This window comes from Protopterus annectens, chromosome 9.part0 (assembly GCF_019279795.1).
Source record: "Protopterus annectens isolate FY-2018-M chromosome 9.part0, PAN1.0, whole genome shotgun sequence".
In the NCBI taxonomy this organism is placed as follows: Eukaryota; Metazoa; Chordata; order Ceratodontiformes; family Protopteridae; genus Protopterus; species Protopterus annectens.
This window is the reverse complement of record NC_056743.1, coordinates 1,182,230,102-1,182,240,691: the sequence shown is the minus strand read 5'-3', so window position 1 is coordinate 1,182,240,691 and position 10,590 is coordinate 1,182,230,102. Positions and strand designations below refer to the sequence as shown.

General features: G+C 40.2%; 1 protein-coding gene across 1 annotated transcript in view; it reads left to right on the top strand.

Annotated features, from left to right (window-relative positions):
- Nucleotides 1-335: 335 nt before the first annotated feature.
- Nucleotides 336-10,590, top strand: part of LOC122811913 (ribosomal protein S6 kinase beta-2-like) — a gene marked incomplete in the record, with an annotated part of 1,307,756 nt that continues 1,297,501 nt past the window's right edge. Inside the window, 1 exon segment of the mRNA XM_044084073.1 lies at nucleotides 336-509. Within this exon segment, the coding sequence (XP_043940008.1) occupies nucleotides 444-509 (66 nt within the window).

Here is a 10,590-nt window from a genome sequence, read left to right as displayed (position 1 = left end):
CTTATGTTTTGGAGAAAGTGGTAGAAAGGCCTAACCACAGCAGTGGACATTAATTCAGAGCAAAATGAGATGCATAAAGAAGAGGTTATGTAGTGTCCCGGAAACACAACGTTAACACTTTTTTTGTAACTCATTTGACGAAAGTACGGGTGGGTGATATCTGAAGACTACGTTTCCCATAATCAACAAACCCGCATTCTACGCAGAGGACACGTTGTGACTTGTGACAGACAGACCAACAGAAACTGGATTTTACAGTTTGGTTGAAGTGTCAATAAATGATGGTTGTTGGTGCGCATAAACGTCAGCACGTGGACGTATTATTGTAACACAAGTTCAAGGTTCGCTGCGCTGTCGTGGGACAGCGTGCGGCAGAGGTTGGGGTTGTGGTGGAGCACGAGCGAAACTAACAGTCGACGCGCCACGGTCTGTGTGGTAAGGCAATGGCTGGCGTGTTTGACCTAGAGATTGAAGGGTCGAGCGACGCAGAATTCGAAGAGGAAAACGGGGTGAGGACAACTGTCTAAAAAAGGGAGGAGCGAGAGGGTGGGGTTGTATTTAGATAGTGGGTGGGTACGTATGTGAAAGGCGGGACTTAAGGAATCTTAGTTATTTGATGACTTGAGGGGAAGGTGCTTGTGGTAATGTGATGCAATTTTAGATTTTTTTACCATTGAAAACATGGATTATGTCAGCTGAGGAGCTCACTGACGTCAGAGTAGCGGAAACTACTTTCACAACTTTTTCTGTAATCTCTTTTTTTTAGTGTGCTTTTTTCCTGAGGGCGCTGCTGCAGTCCCTATTTTTGTGCAGCTGCCTGTACTTGTATGACAGTCAAAATTCTTTCGTTTCTTTTTTTTTCGTAATTTTATTGCCGATTGCACATATGGCTTCAATTTTTGCAATTCTGCACCTAAACAGCCGTGGGTTTTTCTACACTTTTTTGGGGTGGGGGTTATTACACTGCTGTTAGAAACAGTTTATGGCTGTAGAGATCTGCATATGCGCCAACTTTGTAAACTGCCGAAATCACATGCCTAAGTGGTCAGGTCAGGAAAAATTAGTGAAGTTAGAACCTGGTACACACATTCTATGTTAACAAATGTATAAAAAATTAATACTAAAGATGGCATAGTGGGTGTACAGTGTAATAAAGCTATACTGACAATGTTTACAGTTATAAACGACGAAATAGCACCGTGAATTGGTGAGTGTAGCGTGTAATAGTATCATGAAATGTTATCGGTAATATTGGTTAAGTATTTGAACCCACTTTTTTTCAGAATTTTCTGAAGAGTTTGTTCCATACATAACTCCCAAGTGTTCAGAATTTCGTTGAATGCCCAGTTTTGTTGCTTCTTTTTGGTCTATTTCTCATAAAATTTGTGGTTTTCTGGCAAATCATTGAGGATTGACGGTACCAAGTAACGAAAGCCAGTTGAATTTTATACTACATATTCAGAAAACACAATACCTGTTATGTTGTCACGTTTTTAAGAGCACTATCTCAAAAATCCGGAAAATCTGTTCCGGATTTTGGTCCTTTGCCCCCCCCCCTTTATTTTTGCATGTGTCTAGAATTGTTGTATTTAAGATTACCCTAGCCCTCTTTTTGGCAGGACAGTGCAAAATGGGAATAGTGGTTAAGGGATGAATGGATGGATGGAGTCCTGATTTGGGTGTTGAGCCCTGTGGTGGGGGGTATGGATAATGGCAAAATGGCTTGACATTTTTTAGTTTAAAAAAAATCTTTTTTTTATCAAAACCTTGAAGAATAGTTGAAAAAAATCTGTCTTGATTTTCTTAAAATAGTAAAAAATTTTTCACACTGAGCATCAGGAAAGGAGTGAACCCTACTTGGCACTAAGGTTGAGAGGTATGGTTCCAGGCAGTGGCCTACTTATTAGCATAGATGACCAGATAAAGTCTGTTAAACATTTTTTATTTTTAGTAGAGATTAGTATTCTTTGTATTGATTTGTGGAAATGTCAAGTCTTGTGCTCTTTTCATTTGAATGAGTAGAAAAAAAATGCATAAAAAAAATCAAAGTATACTGTACCAGTGATTCCTTACGTTTTCAGGTTACTGTAACTGAACCTTCAGGTTTTATGAATAAGATTGCTGTATCCACGCCATTAATGCGTCAGCAGTGAAGCACATTTCTCATGTTTGTTCTGAAGCATCACCATTTTGTTGTGTTTCCATCTCTATAGTTTTTGCTTGTATAGTGTTTACATGATTTGTAATGATGAGAGATGTGAACTGTACTTCTAAAACCCCAGTGGCCGTTCCAACTCCTGCTCTCAAATACTTTAAATGTCCTAGTCTGCTGTCGGTACACATGAGTAATTGGTATTTGGTTAACTCAGTGAGGAGTCTCTGCTATTTCTTGTCGTTAACTGCAAAAGTTTTTACAGAAGATTTCATGCTGAATTTAATTTGTACTGTAGAATGAAGTGTTTCAGCTGAGTATTTCAGTGTTGCATTTTCATCTTTATTATTTGACTTAAGTACACTGGGGTCAGTGTTCATAGGTGGTACACTGTGCCGCACATGAAGGTGCAAAGAGGAGATGATTCAGAGACTCATGGGGGAGGAGGGATAGCATAGTATGCAAATGATGGCATAATGATATGGATTTGAGGTTACTAGGTGCAAAAGATGAGTGGTTCAGTAATATATAAAGCATGGAAATAATGCCACAACAATTGCCTATTGTGAACATCAGGAGTTTCCTATATACAGGACACAGGAAGATGTGTGACAGCAGCAGCTGTAGCAGAAGTGTGCAAGTGACCACTGTAGGAGCCAATGTTGTGCCTGCAACGTGGCACATTTTTAAGCAGTTTTATTAAATTATCACTTAAAACCTAGGCAATCATATATATGTCCATAGGTAGGTACTAGGCTGTCTGCCCGTAACTGAGCCTCTGTCAAGCAGAGCCAATGAAGTGATCCCAGTGGTGTATTTTCTGTTACCCATCCACTCGTCAAGGCTTCTCTTGAAGAGTGTTAGTGAGGGGCTCTGCCTAATGTAGTTAGGAATTTTGTTCTAAAGCATGGGGAGTCTCTGTGACAGCAATCTATCCCTCCAGCATGTTCTATTTATTGTTGTGGGAGGTTTAGCTCACTAGAGCTCGTGGCTCGCAGTGACTTAGATCTCTTTAGGTGGAGCATGTCCATCAATTCTGAGTTGGACATGGCTTTGTAAGTCAGGCAGAGATCACCTCTGAGTAAGCGATATGCCGCTGAGTACAGATGGAGTTTTTTCAGTCGGGCTGCATAGGCCATATGTTTGATGCCAGTAATCCTCTTGGTGAGGTGCTTTTGTGGTCTTTCCAGCTGTTGGAAGTGTCTTGTGAGGTACATCCCAAATGGGGCATTGTCCTCTATGATGGGTCTGATGAGTGACTAGTAGAGGAGCACTATAACCTCTTTATTTCTAGATGCGAACCCCTTAGTAATTAGATGGGTCGCACAGAAGGATTTCCTAACTACTTTGGCAATATGATTGTCAAAGGGGAGATTACTATCTACCTGGGTTCCCAGATCTCTTATTACCTTTTCTGTATTAAGGGGGCTGCCGCCTATGTGGTAATTCATGGGTGTTTTGTTTTTCCCAAACGGGGTGACTATGCAGTTTTTGGCATTTAGCTTGAGGCCATGACTTTGACACCAGGTGTCTCTCAGTAAGGCCTTTTTAAAGGATGTCCGTGTCAGCTGGAGAGTCAGTTATGGCTCCAAGTTTGCAGTCATCGGCGAACTTGGTTAGCCATAGTCCTCCTGTGTTTGCCTGTACTTCTGAGAAATATATGCTGAACAGTAGGGGTCCTACAACCGAGCCTTGCGGGACACCACTTGTAACTGGTTTAGAGTCGGACCTGGAGCCCGCTATTCTTACCATGTGAGTTCTGTCTGTAAGCCAGATGGCAACCCATCTTATGACGTAGGGGTTTATGTTCAGGCTGGTGAGTTTTTCTATAATACCCGAGTGAGGAATGGTGTCAAACACCTTGGTGAGATCAAGGTAGGCTGTGTGAACCACCTTTCCCTCGTCTGTGGCCTTGGTGACTGTCTCGAAGAAGTCAACCAGGTTTAGTAGGCATGATCTGCCCTTAACAAAGCCGAACTGGGTTGGGTTAAGTGTTTGGAGGTTCCCAATGTCTTTGTTAATGAGTTCCATGATGATGCACTCCATAGCCTTGCAGACCAGGCTAGTCAAGCTTATGGGGCGATAGTTACCAGGGTCAGTTGTGGCCCCTCCTTTGTGGAGCGGAATAACCATTGCTGTGCGCATTCTATGGGCAAGTAGTCTGTGGAGAGGCTGAACAGCGTGTTTAGGTGGGGGGTTAGTTCGTTCTGTAGTTCATGCAAGACGCAGCCTGGGACACCATCTGGCCCCATTGATGCTGTGTTTTTGGCTTTTGAAAGGGCTGTTTTCACCTGTGCTTCTGTGATTTCTGGGACACTACACATTTCCAGTATTGTTGTGGGCCCTTTTGAAGGGGAGAGGGAGGTGAAGTTTGCACTGGATCTGTCTGCCAGGATATTGGCAGTATCAGTAGGTTCAGTATATTTTGTGCTATTTTGCACTAACTCGGAGCATATCTGCAAGTTGCCACGATTCTTGACATAGCTAAAGAAGGCTTTGTGGTTATCTTTCGAATCCTTGGCTATTTTTCTTTTGAAGTTAGCCTTGGATGATTTTATGAGGGACCTTAGTTTCTTACTGATACTGATCAGGGATGTCTTTCCTTTATGGGATTGTTTTTTTTCTGAACTAGTTTCCTCCTTCTGTTGTATAACATGTTTATGGCAGGGGTCCACCAGACTGATTTCCTTCTCTTAGGGGAGTGAGTCTTGGTCTTGCTAGGGATGGCAAGATCCATGCATCCTTGTAGGTGCTCATAGAGTGCAATTGTAAAGGATTCTGCATCTTGGGCAGTGTTATCCTTTAGCGTGGGGGCTGTGAAACTTACCACCTCTGCCTTAGGTAAGGTGAAGTTTGCTTTAGAAAAGTTTTTCACTGTGGTTTCCTTGGTTGGGCGTGGTGGTGGGGTGTGGACATCCAGGGTGATTAGATTATGGTGTGATTTAACCAGTGACGGGTTGACCTCCGGTACGGAACACCTGTCGCCCATGTAGGTGATGACCAGGTTCAATATGTTGTGTTTTCTGGTAGGGGAGTTTACCAGCTGATCCAGGGTATTTGAGCTGATAAATTCCAGGAAGCACTAAGCGTGGGAGTTTGTACTCGAGTACTTTTCCCAGTTAATGGTAGGGTAATTGAAATCGCCCAATTTCAGGGTGTTCGGTAGGACCTTTATGTGTTCCAGTTTTATTATTTATATTCATATTGACAGCAAAGAAAAAAAATTACATTTGCATACATTACAGATCACATACCTTTTCTTTTTTTTTTGTAAATATCATCAGTCCAGCATTACATAGATTGCTGAATTCCTTCCTGTAAACCTCTCTTTCTCCTGAACATTATTCTGCATGTATTGTTCCCATAGTTTCCATTTATTTCTATGTAATTTGCTCCTTCCCTTTTCTAAAGATCTATTTTCCAGTTCTTTTATCTCTTTTTTTTGTAATATTTACCACTTCAAATATAGTTGGTTTAGACTTTGATTTCTGTTTACTAGATTTTTTTTTTTTTTGGCAGCCAACAGAATTAAACTTAAGGCCTTACTATGTTTAGGCAATTCATATTCTGTGTACCAGTTTAAAAATAATTTTCCTAGTTAGTCATTTTCTCAACAAATATTTATGACAGGGTACTGTGTAGGGAATTTTTTAAATCTGCCAACTCATTACACACCCGAAGCATACGTTCCCATTTACCTCCTTTATCCCCTTCACACTTCCAGCATTTGTTGTCTACCTGTGGAAAAAATGTTCAAGTCTGCTTGGGATATACAATATCTATGCAAACACTTAGAAGAAAATCCTAAATCTTCTGGACTTTATTGCATATTTGGGAGCTGTACATATGAATCCCACCACCTTGTTCTTTTAATCACTTTTGAAGTTTCTCTTACCAATCTTTTTTAATCTTCTCTCAATAGGGCTGGGTGATAAATCGATTTTATCAATTAATTCGAATATTTGGTTTAGGGCAATGTGTAAAATGGAAATCGTGATTCACGTTTATTTTAGCCTAGGTAGTTACCACAGAACCCACAATGTTACCAAATGTTTTTATGTGCATTTTTTTAAAACTTTGTGAGCTCCATAAAATTACAGCATCCCAGACCGCTCTGTGCCAAGTTATCCCACCCCTTTGGAGGCCAGCAGACAGTAGCAAGATGGCGACACGTGTCAACAAGTTGGGAGCACGTTACAAAAACTAGCAGCACCTCTTCTGTCATTTGTAAGTGGTTTAGTTATGCTAAGTCCTATATCAAACAAACCACTGTCTGCTGTAAAGTTTGTTTCAAGTCTGTAGCTACTAAAGGTGGCAACACAGCAAATTTGTTTCAGCATCTATGACAGAGACATGCAACTGAATGGGAGGAGAGTATTGCCCTGTGAAATGCACAATCTAGCAGCAGCCTCCAAAAGCCTGCTAAAAAACAGGTAACAGTAGCAGGGTCGTTTTTACATGGCATACCATACAATAGGAGCGGACCCCGATGGAGAGAAATTGCAGATGTGGTGACACTTCATATTGCCAAAGATATGGTGCCCATTTATACAGTGGAAAAAGACTGGTTCATCCAGATGCTAAAAACAGTCGACCCCAGATATGAGTTACCAAGCTGAAAATATTCTATTAAAGTAGCCCTACTCCATCTGTACAGCAGTACACATGAAAGAACCGCAAAGCTGCTGGAGAATGTGCTGTTACTCAACTACATCAAACCTATGGTCCAGCCAAGTCATGCAACTGTACATGAGTTTGACAGTCCATTGTGTTCAACGATTGGACTCTGCAAAGTCTTTGCCTCCAGACATCCTACTTCCCTGGTGACCATACCAGTGAAATAATCGCCCAGGGGCTGAAAGATTCATTGGCCATGAAGACGGTAACGTGTGTCTGACTATGGACAGTGGCACTTAACATGATCTTAGAGTGAACAAGTGAACACATCTGCAGTGCTTCAGACACAAACTGCATAACGCCATAGTTGAGTGGTAGGTGAGTGTCTGTCAATGCATTGTTTAATAGGTTCAAAGGTAGGTACTAGGCTATCGGCCCTAGGGCCTATATAAGCCTAGCCAAAAAGGTACCATGGCTTTCGCCACCCAAGAAAATTATTTTCCTGTGCCCCTGTCGAGCAGAGCCACAGAGGTGATCCCCGGGGTGATTTCCTATTTCCCATCCAATCATCAAGATTTTTCTTGAGTGCTAATGAGGAGCTTTGTTTGATATAGATAGGTAGTTTGTTCTAGAGTATGGGAAGTCTCTGGGACAGGAATCTATCCCTCCAGCATGTTCTGTTTACTGTGGTGACAAGGTAGTGGAGCATGTCCAACAGCTCTGGGTTTGACATAGCTTTGTATGTTAGGCAGAGATCGCCTCTGAGTAGGCGATATGCGACGGAGTAAAGCTGGAGTTTTTTGAGACAGTCTGCATAGGTCATCTGTTTGAGGCCAGTAATTCTCTTTGTGAGGTATTTCTGCAGCCTTTCTAGTTGTTGTAGATGTCTTGTGAGGTACATACCAAAAGGGGCGTTGTACTCTATAATGGGTCTAATGAGTGACGAGTAGAGGGAATACCTCTTGGATGAGACATTTTTTGTGACTAGGTGTGCCACGTAGAAGAATTTCCTGACTACATGCTGTCCCCTGACACGGATCCACTTTAGTGGTGGAAGCACCATGAAGGGACTTCCCAAGGCTCAGTAATTTGTCCAATAAATGTATCGCTATCCGTGCTACAAGTGCCCCATCAGAAGGGGTCGTTTGTTTGGGGAGTGGCATTGTAACATGCCACAGGACACGCCTAAAGCCAGAGGCAGTTGACAGGCTTGTGTTCCTTGCAAAAAAGGACTTTGGAGTTACAGTTCATTAATCCTCATAGAGAAGTAAATTCATCCTTTGCTTTGAGCAACATATCTGTGCTCAGGGACACAAGGGCAGTAGGAGGATTTGTAAGAGTTCAAACATTTTGTCATATTAACTTATGGACTATATGTAGATGAAAAAAAATTTCACCACCAAATAACAGTGATTTGGGTGAAAACCCACAGGATTGGACCTAAGAAAACATGTTAAATGCAAGTGATGTGGCCCGAATGACATGGGCACACACAAGTAACACTATGACTAGTGTGAGGGGCATACCTCAATCCAGAGGCAGTAGACAATGTCTTGAAAGAAAAAAAATAACCTTTAAAAGTCATTAAAACATCTCATGTTTCATCTAGTTTGCACTTTGCAAATGTTTTGTTTGGAAAAGTTTTTCTAGAAGGTATACAACACACACACACACACACACACACACACACACACGTCACTTCACTGCAGCTGTGAGTCACAGAAAGAAGTATGTCTATGTTTGTGCATGTTCAACTGACAGCTGTGTGCAATATATGGTCTTCAGAGAGATTATGGATGTAGTGCTGAGTTTGCACTTAACCTATGTGAACTACGAAGAGCAATGAGCATCACTCGGGGAACAATTCCAGTTCTAACAGCACTTAAAGAAATGTTTGCACTACTTAAACTGTGTTTGTACACATTGTTAAAATAAAAACAAAACTTATTTGAATAATGTCATTGTTTTTTTTTTTGTTTGTTTTTTTTTTTGAATAAATACATTTCAGAAAAAAATTTTGAATCAGAATCGTAAATTTGGTGTAGGTTGAAAAAAATCAGATTTCATTTTTAGACCATTATCACCCAGCTCTACGTCTGAATGATTCTTTTAGTTATTATCGTGCACTATTTTATATGCTCTACTAATTATCCCCTTTTTAGCAGCAGCTTGTGTTCTAGATTCAAGTAAAAACTCTATCAGAGCAAGTCTTTCACTTAAAGTTCCCTGTCCATTTCTGTTTACCTATTCTTTGAAATCAATCCCTGGTAGGGAAGACCTGTATTTCAAATGCCTCCTTGGCCTCATCGCATTCTGTTGCCTTTTCCTGTCTAGTTGTTTGCTCCCAATATCTTGATTCCTTTGCCTTTTCTCTCCAGTAAATTCCAGCTCCCTCTTGCCTATTTTCTGTACTCCTACTTGTAAGTCATCCCTATTGACAACATTTTGTTTCTCCAGTTTCATGTTGGCTTAGTTCTTAGTATACTTTGTGCTACTTTATGAATATAATGTTATGTATGGTTATTCTCCTTTAGGAAGTTTGCACTGTAACTTCCAATGAGCGGAGCCCAAGTCTTTTGACAGCATCAAATTATGTCCTCACATTTCAAACAGATGTTCATATTTCTGGAACTATAATGGTTATGAAAGAAGTATAAATGGCAAACTACAGTGCACACTGTTTTTATGGTGGTAGTTTTCTTTAGGTTCTAAGTCTTAAACCAATTTTTATAAGTCACAGTAAATACAGTAACTATTACATTTGTAATCATTTGTAAACAAATTACAGTATCTCAGCAGCCACTCAAGTTACACACACTGTCCGCAACATTTTATTCATCTAGCTGAGAGATCTCATATGAGGCTAAGGAGTTCTGTCTGTGTTACTTGGTTGTTGAGATAATTGGAAAATATGAAAATTATATAGATTAATATCGTAAAACAATATCTATTTTAACTGCACTAGATAGAGGTCAAATATTAATGCAGTTTGCCATTATGTAAGCTTTAAGATGAAATCTTTTAAAACCTTGTACATAGCCTGGTTTTGGAATTATTGATGCAAATATAAACAAGCAGTATTTGACACCTGGTGGCATTGTTAGCAGTTGACTGCAGATGCACCTGGAGGTGTCACTTGGATGTAATGAGTTAAGGATATGCATCCAAATTTACACTGTCTCTATTTTTTGAACTCCGCATGCTTCATCATCATAAACTCTTTCCATTCTGAAATTATAACCTAATGCTTGTGTTACATGTATGAGCCTTTACTATGTAGCTCTAAAATATCCCTTCAAGTTAGGTAATTCTGCACTACCTGTTTTGTTGGAAGGATCAACTTATTCTACTTAGCCCTTGCACTCTTTCCCTCCAAGATTAATTCCTTCAACTATTTATTAGTTATTGTCCATAACTTTTCTGGTTGATAAATATATATATATAGATATATATAAAATGCCTGATCCATACATAAAATATAGTGACTAAAATATTTTCACTGTTTGTACCTTACTGTCCATATCCATAAACAAGAGCTTTCAGTTTATTAGTTTTTGTATTATTCTTTGTTTAGTTTCTTCCCCTGTATCATTAGCTGCCATAACAGAAGCCCTCTAAATCCAGATTAAATACTTTATCTTATGTCCCCATGGGTATTGCTTAACCGGTCTGTGTGTGAGTACATAATTTATGGCTGTAGCCTGTGTTTTATCTTAATTTATTCTATACGCCGACAAGACTTAAAACTGTTTCAGAATGCTCCACAACACTGAGATGGCTTTTTCTGGATAAATCAAGTACAAAGTAACATCATCTGCAAA